At 39.6% G+C, this 16771-nt stretch overlaps 1 protein-coding gene across 2 annotated transcripts in view; it reads right to left on the reverse strand.

The window, feature by feature from the left end:
- Positions 1 to 15629, reverse strand: part of CLRN1 (clarin 1) — a 43102-nt gene extending 27473 nt beyond the window's left edge. The window contains exon 1 of one of the 2 annotated variants that reach the window (XM_011958956.1): positions 15335 to 15629. In XM_011958956.1, the coding sequence (XP_011814346.1) occupies positions 15335 to 15587 (253 nt within the window). In that variant the 5' untranslated portion in view covers positions 15588 to 15629. The remainder of the gene's footprint in view (positions 1 to 15334) is intronic. The other variant, XM_011958955.1, reaches the window with a different exon arrangement.
- Positions 15630 to 16771: the final 1142 nt, after the last annotated feature.

The following is a 16771-nucleotide window of genomic DNA, read 5'->3' on the forward strand; positions in this document are numbered from 1 at the left end:
TGTGGAGCCCCATTCTGCAAAGCCTTTTCTAGTTTTTTCCTCTCTGTCCTTTGTCAGATATTCCAAACCTCCCCTATTCTTAAGGACCTATCACACTCCACCTCCATTTCTTTCAGCCTATGAACCTGGCCTATGAAGTGCTCAAACATATTTTGTAAACTAAACTCTTTCATTTCACAGAGAAAGGTGAAGCTATCATGGAATGCCCTCAACTTGACAGAACTCCATTGCAACCCATCTACACCTTCTTCGTGGTGTATACCAAACCTTCCCTTTATTCTTAGTGAAATAAATGTTTTCTCCTGTCCAAGCCAAGGGTGGCCCTTCTCCCTGTGCTTTCAGACTCATCCTTTCTCATCTTTGCAGGGACCTTTCTAATTCACTATTTACCTTCCCATCTGTCTTCAGTCTTTTCCTCCCTATTGCTCTATCTTCTTAGTACAGAATTATACTCAAGGTCTTCCCATTGTATACACACACACAAACACACACACACACACACACACACACACACACATACCATCCACAGCCTGGCCTTAGGGTTCCTCTGTCTATTTCCTGACCTCAGTCTTTCCCTTTTATACCTGCAACCCTTATCTCTGGGTCATGATCTCCCAGTCCCTCCTTAGCTCCTTCAAGGACCTCCCTTCCCCACCACTTCATCAAGACTGCTTTGGAAAAGGTCCCCTGTGATGTTCTGGCTGTAACATTCAAAAAACCATTTCCAGTGTCTCTCATTTGACATCTCTATGGCATCTAGGCCTGTTGACTGTTACTTCCTTGGTGAAGGTTTGTCCTCCCAATGTTTCACTTCACTAACTCTCCCTTCCATCTCCTTGGAAAGCCTCCCCTCTCTACCCATTCATATTAGTGTTTTCTAGGACATCTCTTTGTCTACCTTCTTTTTTTTTTGGTGGGGGGAGAGACAGAGTCTTGCTCTGTCGTCCAGGCTGGAGTGCAATGGCATGATCTCGTCTCACTGCAACCTCTGCCTCCCGGGTTCAAGCAATTCTCCTGCCTCAGCCTCCAGAGGCTGGGATTACAAGTGTGCACCACCACATCCAGCTAATTTTTGTGTTTTTTAGTAGAGACGGGGTTTCACCATGTTGGACAGTCTGGTCTTGAACTCCTGACCTTGTGATCCACCCACCTCAGCCTCCTAAAGTGCTGGGATTACAGGCGTGAGCCACTGCACCTGGCCTTTGTCTACCTTCCTGTTCAACTCTCCTCCCTGGGAAATCTCATCTTCAGTTATGGTTCCAACTACTGCCTCTAATCTGCTGATTCCCGCTTCTGTGCTTCTACCCCAGGCCTCTCTCAAAACCTGCAAATTGGTGTAACTCACGGACATCTCTGGTTGATGTTCTGCAAGTGATCAAATTAAACATGACTAAAAATAATTTCATATTCCCTCTCAATTTTTTCCTTCTGTATTCCTTATCTCAGAGAACGTAACAACTGTCTATCCAGCAGAAACCTGGGCTCATCTTCTGTCATCAAGTTCTGTTGGTTTCTGTTTTGAATATTTTGGAAATATTTCCCTTCCTTTCTATTTCTTTGCCAATGCTCTGGTTTGGATCCCCAAATATTGGAGGAGCCTTATGACTGGTCCTCACTTCTCTTTTGATTTTCTTCCAGTCCATTTTCTGTCCCGTCACATAGCTGCTTGCTTTCCTTAAAAGGCTTCCTGTTGCCTACAAGATAAACTTCACTGCCTGACAGCAAACACAGTCTGTCCTGTTCTGGTTCCTGCCTTCCTCTCCAGTCTTACCTTTTCCCTCCTTCACGCTCTCACGCATCGTCAGTACTAGGGCCACAATAAGTTCTTCATGCATTTGCTTATGCTGTTCATTTACTTAGAATGTTTCTTCAATGCCATCTAGTGAAATCTATCTCATCTTTAAGAACTTTCCTCTGGTTTTCCTATGCCTATTCCTCACAGAGAGTACCTATTCTTCTTGGAGTTTTTATAACAAATACAATTGTGATAATAATGAGTGCTACTCGACCATCTATAGCTCATGTTAGGATTTGCTCATCTTGACCTCTCTGCAGTTAGATGTGGCTGTGTAACAAGCCTTGGCCAATAAAATGTAAGTGGAGGTGGCATGTGTCAGTTCCAGGTCAGAGAATTTAATTGCCAGTGTGAGAGCCTCCACAACTCTTTCTCTGTTACAGTAACTGTCAACATTCCAGATGGTGGCCATATCCTGGAATGAAGCTCTAGCCAATCTCAAAAAAATATGAACTGTGAGCAAGAAACTCATCTTTGTTGTTTCAAATCTATGAAGTTCAAACTTACTCGTTATTAAAACATAACCCAGCCCATCCTGAATGAATGATGCACTAGTATAGCTCTCCCAAGTGGCTGATCATTTCAGAACACTCCTGCTTAGATTCTGGGTTGTTGAACAAGTATCGTCTAATTCCTTTCACATTCTCAGAGTCTACTAGAAGGCTTAGGCACATCATAGGCACTCAATAATCTTTTTAGGGGAGGCAGGGGTGAGAGCATTGAAGGCACATAAACTCTTTAACTTACAAATAATTTGTCTCACATGTCAAGTAATGCTATTTTCAATAGGTTACAGCCGGGCGTGGTGGCTCACACCTGTAATCCCAGCACTTTGGGAGGCTGAGGTAGGTGGATCACCTGAGGTCAGGAGTTCAAGAGCAGCCTGGCCAACATGGTGAAACCCCGTTTCTACTAAAAATACAAAAATTAGCTGGGTATGGTGATGGGCGCCTATAGTCTCAGCTACTCGGGAGGCTGGAGCAGAAGAATCTCTAGAGCCCAGGAGGTGGAAGTTGCAGTGAGATGAGATTGCATCACTGCGCTCCAGCCTGGATGACAGAGCGAGACTTTGTCTCAAAAAAAAAAAAAGTTTACTGGAGGGTAATAAGAATAAGATAAAAAGTGTTTTTAGTAACTGCTAAGTGTGTTCCTTTATTATCTGCCATTAATCTGAGTTTTATTTGATATTACTAAATGTGTGTCTTTCATTTCAGTTGCCTTAACATTCATTTTACTTCTATCTGCTGGGGTTTTCTATTATATTTTATTCTGAAACTTTGTTATCCCCTTTATCTATTACTGATTCCAGTCTAACAGTCATATCTGTTATCCTACAAATCTTAAAAATCCTAGTAAATTCAACCTAAGTCTATATGTAATGGCATTAACCAGGAGTCTCAGGCAGTTGGAATACAATGTACCACCAAAAGCACAACGGGTAGAGGGGCCAGTTGGGAGCCAGACATTAACTGCGTGGCAGCATGGCAGGTTGGGCAGAACATGGCTTTTGGAGTCAGGGAAGTTTGAAATTCATCTGGTTTTGCCATTTAGTATGCATGTTAGTCTCTATATCTGTTTCCTTAACTATCAGCATAGATAATAATGGAAATAAATCACGGAGCTTACAAGAAACACAAGCGAGATCATTTATGTGGAAGATTGCTGTTAATTTTAAGTAATTGTCTAAATATTTTTCACATCGTGAGAAGAGCAAAAGGGTTGTATTTCCCCTGAAAAGAGTGAGGAATGTAAGAACTCGATGTGGTGAGGGTCCCAGGAGGAATCACTGAAGGTGCGTAAGAGGGATTTGGCCCACGGGTGGTCAGAGTACAGGTCTCTGCATTGGGACTGAGGAATACTCCACAGGAGTCCTTGGAGTACATGGAATTCAGGCAAACTTTCTATCTTGCAGCTCAGTCTTTTACTTTTTTTCCTGACCAGGTAGGCGACTATTGCTATAAATAATGCTGGAACTTTGGATTTATGGTTAATTACTTATTTGAAACCAGTCACATACTTTCCTCACTGTCTGATATATTGCTCTCATTCTTGCTTCTATTTCCCTTGTGCAATTTCTTGGACATCCTCTGTAATGGCTGGTCTAAAATGATCTTTGGACTGATAACACACCTCTAAGGAGAACCCCTGAGAGTCTCTTTGGAAGGAGCAGAGCCCTTCCACAGGAGACAGACAGATGGAGGTCAAAAGTTAACTTTATTTCTGATAAAACTGTTAGAGAACATATCTTAGATCTTCCATCAAGTTCCCCAAATTAGGCAGCTTCACCCACGCAATCACAGACAGGGCCAGACAGCTGAAGGCCTCCCTGTCAAGGACAGAGCTGACTCCTTTAACCCAACTAGTTGGTGAGCAGGCTCCTGTAACTGGTGGGCAGATTTGGAAACAGGGGAAGCCGCTGGAGCTGACAGCAAAGTATGCTCAGTTTCTTACTGCAGATTCATCAATCAGATTGCTCATTGACCGGAGGCCAGGTGGCTATGGACAAAGCAAAAGACCTTCATGAAAATGGAAGCAAAAGATCCCGGCTTAATTTTGATCAGAAAACCCCCCAACTGTGTGGAAGAAATGCTAAATACTGCTCCTTCCCCCTCCCCTCCTCCTTGTGGCTTCCCCCTTCCCTAACAGTAAGGGCTTCTAACTCTTGGCCTCACCTGTCTTGGCCACCATCCACCTCAGTCGTTCTCAGCCTTGGCTGCACGTTAGAGTCCTCTGAGGAACTTTTAAAGCATTCCAATGCTCAGATCCCACCCCCAGAGATCCTGATTCAATTGGTCCAGGATGGAGCCTCAGGATCAGTAGTTTTAAGGACTCCCCAGATGATTCTAAAGTGCAGCCAGAGTTATGGACCACTGATCTAATAATTTTGGTTTCATCAACCTTTTTGCCTTCATCTGGCCAGATGTAAAACGCAGAAAAGGCCATCTGTGAAGCTCTCAGAACTAAGGCAGCCTCTGATAATGATGTCAGCAATGGTGCAGCAATTTCTTCCTAGATTAAAGCTCTAAAGGCAGTTTCAGAGGTCCTGTTTTTCGTCTCAACTTGTCCTTCTCTACATAAAAGGATGTGTTTTTTATAAAAGTATTTGGCCTCTTGGTGCTCAGCTATTCATTTTCTTGAAAGAGAATAAGAGGGAAGATTTCTTTCTTCTTACAGAAATGCTCTTGATCTGACTTTCCCCTCAGCCCATCTGCAGCCAGTCATTATGAAAATCCAGTAAAAGACATTCTCTGACATCAGCTCAATGCATTCATCTCCTTTAATATCACCCATAATCTCACACTTAGGTATTGAGCCAAGTTTCCAAAGGCTATGTGGTCAGGCTGAATGAAATCCATGACCCCAGCACTTAAAAGAAGGAGACCTGATGGTATGATAAAACCATTCAAAATCTGATTTTCTCAGCCCCTTACCTGAATTTCTCTCAGCTGAAGTGTATCCACCTCACTCAAGCCTATTCAGAGGCAGCCCCATCAGTGAGTCTTAATCACCCATGGTGGCTTAGGGACGACATCTGCTGTGGCACATATGTGTCTCTGATAACAGAACCCATTTAACTGCTCCAAATCCACAGGGGTATGATTATGCTGGGGTAATAACTTCTGAGAATGGCTTTGCCACAGTTATAACATGCTGAGAGGGAGCGAAATATGAACCCTGCATAAATTAGTCTACCAGGTACAAAGTTTGCTATTAGTCAGTTCTCTCATACCTCTAATAAGAGTGTATATCACCATAGACGGTTGTGTTTAGCTGCATGATGAGATGAGAGGCAAATTTGTCAGTTTAATGTATATCAGTTTTGTTTTTTTAAAAATACACCTGTAACTTTATGAAACCCTTAATATATTTCAGAGATAAAAATGAACTTTTGTTTTTATTTTACTTTTTTCAAACAAGATTTTCATTGATGCTACAATTCTGTTCCCTTGGCTCTTAATACAATACTAGTTTTTGAAATGAATCAAATGCTATGTGCCTGCTTTTCTTTTAGTCCTTGACTCTGTTTTAAAACTGTTCATTCCACCTCAGGAAAGAGTCTGCCATTTTGGAAATTTCTGTGGTGAAATCATTGCTGTGGTCAGAGTAGCTAACTTTGAAGATAATACCATGAAGATTTTAGTGGGCAGTGATCTTAAATTAGCTAACCACACATGTGATCAGATATATCTGCCTTACACCTAAACTGCCAACATTAAGGTAATATAATTACAAAACCCAAAGATTGATCATAAGCATGTGACTTCCTCAACCAATATTATTAAACAGTCCTAACTTGGCTATTTTACCTTGCGAGGATCAAAGATTACAATTTAGACATCAGGATCACTAAAATGTGAAATAAAAAGGCAATGAATGAATTCAAGTCATCAGGCCAAATACTCTCAGATAGTTACATGAGAACCAGCTTTTGTGAGACTTCAATACTATTCTTAAAATAGATGGTGAACACTCCTATTCAACACAGTATTGGAAGTTCTGGCCAGGGCAATCAGGCAAGAGGAAGAAATAAAGGTATTCAAATAGGAAGACAGGAGGCCAAATTGTCTGTGTTTGCAGATGACATGATTGTATATTTAGAAAACCCCATCATCTCAGCCCAATATCTCCTTAAGCTGATAAGCAACTTCAGCAAAGTCTCAGGACACAAAATCAATGTGCAAAAATCAAAAGCATTCCTATACAACAATAACAGACAAACAGAGAGCCAAATCATGAGTGAACTTCCATTCACAATTGCTACAAAGAGAATAAAATACCTAGGAATCTAACTTACAAGAGATGTGAAGGACCTCTTCAAGGAGAACTACAAACCACTGCTCAAGGAAATAAGAGAGGATACAAACAAATAGAAAAACATCCCATGCTCATGGATAGGAAGAATTAATATCATGAAAATGGCCATACTCCCCAAAGTAACTTATAGATTCAATGATTTCCCATCAAGCTACCATTGACTTTCTTCACAGAATTAGAAAAAAACTACTTTAAATTGCGTATGGAACCAAAAAAGAGCCCACATAGCCAAGGCAATCCTAAGCAAAAAGAACAAAACTGGAGGCATTATGCTCCCTGACTTTAAACTATACTACAAGTCTACAGTAACCAAAACAGCATGGTACTGGTACCAAAACAGATATAGAGACCAATGAAACAGAATAGAGGCCTCAGAAATAATGCCATACATCTACAACCATCTGATCTTTGACAAACCTGACAAAAACAAGCAATGGGGAAAGGATTCCCTATTTAATAAATGGTGTGGGGAAAACTGGCTAGCCATATGCAGAAAACTAAACTGGACCCCTTCCTTACACCTTATACAAAGTTAACTCAAGATGGATTAAAGATTTAAACATAAGACCTAAAATCATAAAAACCGTAGAAGAAAACCTAGGCAATACCATTCAGGACATAGGCATGGGCAAAGACATCATGACTAAAACACAAAAAGCAATGGCAACAAAAGCCAACATTGATAAATAGGAACTAATTAAACTAAAAAGCTTCTGCACAGCAAAAGAAACTATTATCAGAGTGAACAGGCAACCTGCAGAATGGAAGAAAATTTTTGCAATCTACCCAGCTGACAAAGGGTTAATATCCAGAATTTACAAGAAACTTAAACAAACTTATATGAAAAACAAAAAAACAAAAAACCCCATCAAAAAGTGGGAGAAGGATATGAACAGACACTTCTCAAAAGAAGACATTTATGCAGCCAACAAACATATGAAAAAAAGCTCATCATCACTGGTCATTAGAGAAATGCAAATCAAAACCACAATGAGATACTATCTCACGCCAGTTAGAATGGCGATCATTAAAAAGTCCAGGAAACAACAGATGCTGGAGAGGATGTGGAGAAATAGGAACGCTTTTACGCTGTTGGTGGGAGTGTAAATTAGTTCAGTTATTGTGCAAGACAGTGTGGCGATTCCTCAAGGACCTAGAACCAGAAATACCATTTGACCGAGCAATCTCATTACTGGGTATATACCCAAAGGATTATAAATCATTCTACTATAAAGACACATGCACACATATGCCTATTGCAGCACTGTTCACAATAGCAAAGACTTGGAACCAATCTAAATGCCCATCAATGGTAGACTGGATTAAGAAATTGTGGCACATGTACGCCATGGAATGGTATGCAGCCATAAAAAGGATGAGTTCATGTCCTTTGCATCGAAGTGAATGAAGTTGGAAACCATCGGTCTCAGCAAACTAACAGGAACAGAAAATCAGACACCACATGTCCTCACTCATAAGTGGGAGCTGAACAATGAGAACACAAGGACACAGGGAGGGGAACATCACACACCGGAGCTTGTCAGGGGTTGGAGGGCTAGTGGAGGGATAGCATTGGGAAAAATACCTAATGTAGATGACAGGTTGATGGGTGCAGCAAACCATCATGGCACGTGTATACCTATGTAACAAACCTGCACGTTCTGCACATGTATTTCAGAATTTAAAGTATAATTTTTAAAACTTTAAAAAAATAGATGGTGAAACTGAAGAATAATCTTACATATTTTCTTCATCACTTTGTATCCTTTTTTCATATTCTAAGGGGGCAAAATGTAGCAGAGGAAGAGCATGATCTATCATATGCATCTGAATCTGAATCCCCACTCTGCTGCCTACTAGCTATGTGACTCTGGAAAATTGTTGTGACCTCTCTGTTTCCAGTTTCCATATTTCTTCAAGAGAAATAGCATCATAACATCTCCCATGTAAGAGTTGTAGATAATACATACAAAATGCCTGGCCCCTGTGAGGCACAAATAGTATTCATTATTGAACATTGCTTTTATCAATATCATAATATTAATTAAAGTAATTCAATATTAATGAGTATAATCTGATATACTTTTATCATTCTCAAAGTCTAATCTTTTGTGACTAGCAGAGACCCACCTAATATTTTTTTCTTCTGAGAAGTCTGAGAGTCCTTGGGGAAGATAAGTCACCTTCAGAAATTAGAAAAGAAAGCAGAGCAGCAAATTGTGAGAACAGTTGTGGAGTCATCCTGCAGTAGGTAAAGTGCGTACACCAGGGTTAAGTTTCAGAAGTGCCACTTAGGACTTGCCCCTGTCAGACTCCTCTTCCTCTCCCAGGTATGCTCAAGTCAGTGATTTTACTACTATTAGGGTGTGGGATGATTTAAAGGGAGGGAAGGTACATGGGTGTGCATGTGTACATGTGCATATATGCAAAATTATAATTCTTGAACAATGTTGATTCTGTACTTTTTTATATGAATATGGGAAGATAGTTACTAGGGGAAGGGAGAAGTAAAACTTCTTTTTCTGGATTAGGTAGGCAGAACCAGAAGTTCCTTTCCTCAAAGTCATTTTCTCCATATTCCTCACCAATTGGGGGATAATTTCTGCCAAGTTCCTCTTCTGGGTAAAGAAAGCCCTTGGAGAGGCCAGGCATAGTGGCTTATGCCCATAATCCTAGCACTTTGGGAGGCCAATGCAGGGGGATTGCTTGAGCCCAGCAGTTTGAGATCTGCCTGGGCAACCCCACCTCTACCAAAAAAAAAAATTCTTTTAAGTTAGCCAGGTGTGGTGGCACATGCCTGTGGTCCCATCTACTCAGGAGGTTGAGGTGGGAGGATCCCTCAGAAAGGGGAGGTCAAGGCTGCAGTGAGCTGCGATCGCACCACTGCACTCCATGCTGGACGACAGAGTGAGACCCAGTCTCAAAACGAAACAAAACAAATACTCTTGGAGTGTTAAACATACTGGTCATTCCTAACTTCTTGCCATTATCAGTTTAAGAAATTAGATTTAGGAAAGTGGAGTTTTTCAGCGAGGCTGGAAGAGGAGTTTCTTGGAAAAACAGAGAAAGCAAAAATGGGAGGAAGTAGGATGTCAGCTCCTTCTTGCTTTTGACCTTCTTTCATTTGTGCTTTCTCAATAATACCATCTCATTTTTTTCAGTATTTGTGGCTGCTCCCACATTCTGGAACCCACTAATCCATCTTACCAGAATTCCAAAGCATCCCATTCTTCAATTTCCCTTTCTTTAACATGCAATTCCCCCCACACAAAAAGTAAAAGATTGTAATGGGAGAGAAAAGAAACATCCACTTTAGTCATGAAATCCATCTGGATCCTGATAAATGGTAGACATTTCAGAATACTTTAAAAATCATGAGTTTTGAGGATCAGAGCAAAGACACACGTAACTCAGCATGTCTAATGATGGTGGCCAAAAATCTGTCAGTGGAGTCATCATGTGACTAAGATTAGAAGGGTTATGCAACTATAAAGCTGTAAGGAACTTGTCTAGAACAGCCAGTCCCTCATTATATAGATCACAGAGTGTTTAAATGGTAAGAGATGTCAGAAATCACCTAGTATCATCTCCCATATACAGATGCAAGGACTGAAAATCAATGAAGTGATGGAATTTTCTAAGTGTAATCTCTTGTGAGTGGCAGAGACCCACCTCAAATTCAGGTTTCTTAATTTCAATAGTGTCAGTTTACCAAATATTTATTGGTACCTATTTGGGCCGTGCACTGTCTGAGACCCTGGTGTGAAGGAGCAGTGGGATGAATAATACACAGCTCCCGCCTTCTTGGGGATTAAGATCTCCTTGCAGAGAAATACACATTCTCAAATATTTATAATATAGTTGTTTTGAAATAATAGAGCAAACATCAAGGTCTGGGAAGGACAAAGGAGGAAACAATTATTTGGCTGAGAGAAGCTGAAGGTTTTTCTTTCACAATAGTGCTTCTCATACATTATTATCTTCTATTCCATTAATTGCTTCTTTTTTTAATAGAAGGTAAACAAAACCTCTATTTGCTGGACTGTTTTAATAGGTGAGTGAGACTAGACAACAGGACCCCTAAGCTAAAAAGCAGAAGAGCCCATGCTTGCTGGTGAAATGGTGCGTATGGCTTCTTTCCCTCTTCCCCTAACCAAGTAGTCTTTGCAGATGGACTTCATAGGCTTCCCCTCTGCACACCCCCATACCTGCTTCCACACAGACCATAGGAGGAAACACAGGATATCAGACAGAGCCACATCAAAGACCTTTGTAGTTTTGCCATAGGTAGGGTGATAGGGGAGATGCAAGGTGTGCAGAGTCATGATCAGTGAGACACCTGGGGCAGGTCAGGTCAGCAAAAGACAAGTGTCACACTTGGAGGAGACTACGGAGATAGAGAGTACCAACTGTCAGTGACAAGCACTGAGTCCCTGAGCCCCAACCATTTCATCCCAACACGTGTTTGAGAAGCCACCTGCTTGCTCATAGAAGTAGTTTCAACATTTTCTCTCCAATCTGGGTCAAATGCCTCATTTAGTAAAGAAATGCTGCTTTTCTAAAATATGAAGTGAACTAATTTCTGTTCAGCTTTTTATAAATTTTCTATCATGAGGTCCAAATTAAAATGCTTTTCAAAGTACGACTAAAGTTGCAAGCTGTGATACATGATTGGTTAAATTTTATTTTTCACATTTTAAGAAAATAATTCCATATGTTTTTACTAGCTCATGAACTGTCTTGGCAATGAATAGATCAGTATATCTAGGAATGATTGATACCATATGATTCTTGGGTATCATATTTTGATGATATTCTGCAATGTTTCAAATTACCAAAACAGAAACCCACCCACACACACTGAGCTCAAAATTGGAAGTTTTTGTCTTGATGGCTACATTTAGAGTTTAAACATCATCATTAAAATTTTACAGGTGACATATCCAGAAAAATTAAGCCCACCAGTTGTGCCTCTTTGAAAGGAAAACATTCCTTCATTATAATAAATGAAATTGTGTGCTAGGTATGAATGCTGGTGACTTCTAGAAAATGAACCACTGACCCATAAGTGGTTGAGAATCAGCCAGAGTAAATGAGGCAGAAGTTTTCCCAGCATAACTGTACATGCTGGCAGGGCAGATTCATGTTATAATTAAAGGAGATAGAGTGGTCAACAGGGAACATTTAACAGGAACAAACATGACTACATTGCCAAACTATTTTTCTGGTCCATTTTTCATTCTCATGTTATGCCATATATCTGGGTTTTAAAAGTAATGCAAGCATCGCGCATGAAAATAACACACATGGACTTATACAGCAGAACCCAGGAAAAATTCAATCAGAATATGAACACCATCAATGACCAACTTGTTCAGAGCAAATCCCCATCTAAATCTGTACTGACCAATACAGTAGCCATAAAAATGAGCATGTGACCCTAGGCAAATGAGACATCACCTCCTTCAGACTCTGCATATATACCTGGCTGGTGTCCACTGCACTTAGGGACCTCCTCCTTTGGCTTTGGAATCCCCGCCAACCTCTGTCTCTGTATGGGGGAACCTTTTCCTTCTGCCTTCTCTTTTCTTTCTTGCCTATTAAACTCTCTTCTCCTTAAAATCACACACAAAAAAAATGAGCATGTGAAATGTGGCTAGACTGAATTAGATGTAATATAAATGTAAAATACACTCTAGATTTCCAAGACAGCATCAAGAAAAAAAGAATGTAAAACATCTCAATAAATTTTTGATTATATGTTAAAATGGTGAGATTTTTGATATATTGGGTTTAAAAAAATCATTAAAATTAATTTCATCTGTTCCTTTTTACTTTTGTTTTCTAGTGTGGCTACTAGGACATTTAAAAGTACATATATGGCTTGCATTGGTGGCTGGTAGTATATTTTTATTGGGCAATGCTGATATAAATGAAAAGTTTAGGTATGCAAAATAGTGTTTATCCACCTAACAGAACTGAAATATAAATTCCTATTAATTGATGATAACATGACAACACAAAGAAAACTGGCCATGAGACCAGCCTGGCCCACGTGGTGAAACCCTGTCTCTACTAAAAACACAAAAACTATTAGCTGGGCGTAGTGGTGCACGCCTGTAGTCCCAGCTACTTGGGAGGCTGAGGCAGGAGAATCGCTTGAACCCAGGAGGGGGAGGTTGCAGTGAGCCAAGAAAACTGGCCACGAAGTGATTTTTACCTTGATAAGTTACCTTTTCCATTCCTTCTACACTGGTAAGATTCTGTGAATTCAAATGTTTGCTTAACAACTTTCTAAAGGCAAAATAAGAAAGAAGACATTCTGGGAAATGAATTGTGCACTAATTAGAAGTTGGGCTCTGGAAGAAACAGAAAAGAGTGATTCACCTGAGCTCTCTGGAGGTCCCTGAGTTTTGCTCCAAGGAAGCCACTACTGAGAAAATAAGGCTAGACCTTTTATTCATTTATATGAACAGGGCTTATACATTTCTATCAGGAAGAATATCAGAGGATTCTCATCCAAGCAAACGTTGATGAAACATCATTGACAGGGTAATGACATTTTGAATGGAAAAAATGTGAACCACGAAGCTGCATTGCAATGGGAGTGTAAACTTTAAGGGTGCAATGTGTCCCAAAGGCATGTTGTTTCGGAAGTTTTAACACTGAGAGGGGTGTTTATTTAAATGAGTATTATGCTCTTTGGGGAGTCCATTGGATCTGTTTATTTTCATTTTCCCAACTCTCTCTCATGCTGCATTGAAAAAGATACTTTTATGCTTAGGGAAAAAAAAAAAAGCTATACTGTTAGTATTCTTTGCTGGGCCTCACCAAAATAAATGAGGTTTTAACATGTATAGTATATACAGTACACTTAATATGTATAGTCGATTATATATAGATGGAGCTGGAGCTGTCACTGCAGAACAAACAAGGAAATGGAAGAATTTCTTCACTAGGCTAGGGGGAGAATGTTAGGGGTATCTGGGAACTAATGCAATTCTGTGAGATAAGTGAGAGTACTGTTTAAACCCCACCAGTTCTGTGAGTCCTCACAGAAAGCAAAGGGAGGGGTATCCAATTAGAACAACTTCATCCTAGACAGGACCAGATTAGGACACAACCACAAAAATCACTCGCTGAACCCCAGAAGAATGTGGCTGTGTAAGGATTAAATGAGACAAAGCATATAAAGTGCTTAGCATGTAGTAAGTGTTCAAAAAACATCTTATTATTGTTTTGAAACATATGGCATGAGTAAAGTTTATCTCCATTTCACTGTAGAAAATGTAAAGGCTCCAGAAAATTCACCAGTATTTTTGCTTTTGTCTAAATTCATTTGTGAGAAGTTTTGCTCACGCCTTGGCTGCCAGTGACTCATGGTTAAATCATCGCTCTCATCTTTTCTCCTTTTCGGTTTTTTTAATACAGTTGCATATCACATGACATTCTGCTTTGTTTTCTTCCTCCCCCTTCCCGAGGAAAACTAAGTAACTCTAACAGCCCCATTACCTTAATGAATAAAAGCCATTCAGTGAAAAGACCTGGTATCCACTTCATCGATTAAAAAGTTGATGACTAACTCTTGGAAATTTTCTGGAGCCCTATGAAAATTCATATCACTTAGTAACCTATGTGAGCTGAAGGTTGGTGTCCAATGACTGCTAAGAAGATATAAGGAATGTCGCAGAAATATAAATAGACCAGCACTGAAATTTAATTAGGCACTGCATATGTTAATAATCAATTCAATTAATTTAGCCTTCTACCTATACTAGAAGGAAAAAAAAAACCTGGGCAAAACAATAATTCATTTTAAAGGCTTCAATTGGTAACCTCCTTTCCTGAAGAGTGATTTATGCAGTAATTTACTGACTGTGTCTTCATAAGATTGTTCCAAACCAGCCCTTCTGAAATAATAATAACTTCTGAATGTGTGTTGTGAGAGATATAACAAATGACTTCTTATTAATTTTCATTTAATGAGTTGCCCATTCACATGGTAATTTTTAAAAATTCTCTTCTTAAGATAAACAGGTTATAAATACTGTGGATAACACTTCCATTTCACAAAAATCAAGACAAGAAAATCTCATATTCTTTACATGATTTGCAGGTCAATCAGTTTAAAATTTTCTATACTAAATAGGCATCCATTTCTTTCCCATTTAGCACAGCAGATCATTTTAAATTTCTACAGCCAAATGATTCCAGATTAGTTAAAAATGAAAACTGAATATTTAGCAGCAGCAAAGGTCTTAGCAGAAATAATGGGAGGGAGTGGGGAGCAGGAAACAAAATCATGAAAAAGTGGCAAAGCAGGTAGGGTTAAGTAGGGAGCCCATGACCTTGGTTCTTTTTATAAAGAACAAAAGGCATAAAGATAATTCTTTACAGCTTTCCTATTTCCCCAAGTTTACTTTTTAAAAAAGACTCCATAATTTCTTACGTAAATATTAATACTTACGAATCTTAACTGCTAATATTTCCAAAAAACTTAATTATGTAACAATGAATTAACTCTATGTTATAATAAAAAGAGCAAGTATAAAATAATAAAAACTAGGAAGAAGAAATTGCTCAGAGTCATAGGTTTTTCATATGGTTCACACCAGTTTAAAAAGTCCTGCAATAAACAGGGCAAAACTGTCAAATATAATTCCTTACAACACTGGGAAGAGCCTGCCTAAAGTATTAAATAATTCAAATGCAATTGCTACTTACATGAGAACCGAAAGGGCCTTGCTCCTAACCCACACTGCCTCACGCCCTCTCCGTGGAAAAGCCCGTACTGCATTTCACCCATAAACTTGTCCAGCTCCTGCCCTGAGGCATTGACGAGCAGAGCTCCCGTTTTGCAGAGGATAGTGGCTTTGATCCACAATGGTGTCCCCAAGGCTGTCACAACTCCGAGGGCACATGCAAAGCTTAACACTCCAGCCATGCAAAAAATGATTTTCTTCTGTTGACTTGGCATGATGAGAAACGGCCTCTGTGAGGGCGAGGTTCAAAAACAAGACCTTTGTGAGCAATGGGAAGGGACTGCCCCTTTGACTGCATTTATTACAGAAGCTGAACGGACAGATCCCAGCTGAAAAGGCAATTTCACCATTGATGGTTCTCGCCAGGTTAAATGTCAGTAGATGAAGGCATCTTCATCACTCATACTTGGCTTTTCTCCTTTTCTGCTGCTTCTTCTCCCTAATTGGAAATCTTTGGATGAAGAATCTGTAAAATAAAAGTCTTTCAAACTGCCTTCAAGTATCTCCTCTGTGTCACTTGGTAACAAAGGTCTAAGATAACAGATGGAGTCCCCCGTGTAACTTGATAAATGTTTCCCTTCCTCAGCCTTTTGTCTGATTGGGTGAGTTGAAACTTTCAGAAACAGGCTTGAATCTGATGGTAAATTTTCAGCAACTTGAGAAGTTCATTTATCGATGTTTTCATTTTTGTTTTTATTTGTTATTGTTCTTGGTGGTGGGGGAAGGAGCTTTAGCAGAGATAGGGAGAACATATGTACCTGTATTGATAATTGATGTCAAAATTTTTTAATTACAGCAGCATAAAAATATTAAACAGAATTGGGTTCTATATGAATATTAAGGGCTCTAGACCAACCGCGGGTTCTAGTCCTTCCAACTTAATTTCTCCCAGATCCATGGTTTATATCTGATGTATCAATAGAGAATTTGATTCAAATTTTTCTTGGCTTACAGAAATATGAAAATGCAGGAGCAAATATCTAGATTTCTAAATGCTTTCCTTTAACAAGCTTAGCTGCTTTAGGATAATAGCAAGGGAATGTGTTTCTGGGTCCAAGAAATACCAGGATCTGTAAAGATAAGGACATATTGATAGAAGGACGGATGGTGGTCAGATAGGTGACTCTATGGATTCATCATAAAAATGCACAGGTCTCAGCAAAGGTAATCTGTTTGGGAGATCAGAAACAGTTATGAGCAAAGATTAAGTAGCAGGTAGGTCCAGTTACATGGTCAAGACCTGGAAACTAAAGTTCAGAATTCAGTAACAGCTTTTTAACTTTACATTTCCAATGAGATTCCTCGTTCTGCAGACACAAGACTCTCTCTCTCTCTCTCTCTCTCTCTCTCTCTGTGTGTGTGTGTGTGTGTGTGTAAGTGTCTAGTGAATGCCTATTTA

The sequence above is a fragment of the Colobus angolensis genome, unplaced genomic scaffold (assembly GCF_000951035.1).
Source record: "Colobus angolensis palliatus isolate OR3802 unplaced genomic scaffold, Cang.pa_1.0 Scaffold48, whole genome shotgun sequence".
Taxonomy (NCBI): Eukaryota; Metazoa; Chordata; class Mammalia; order Primates; family Cercopithecidae; genus Colobus; species Colobus angolensis.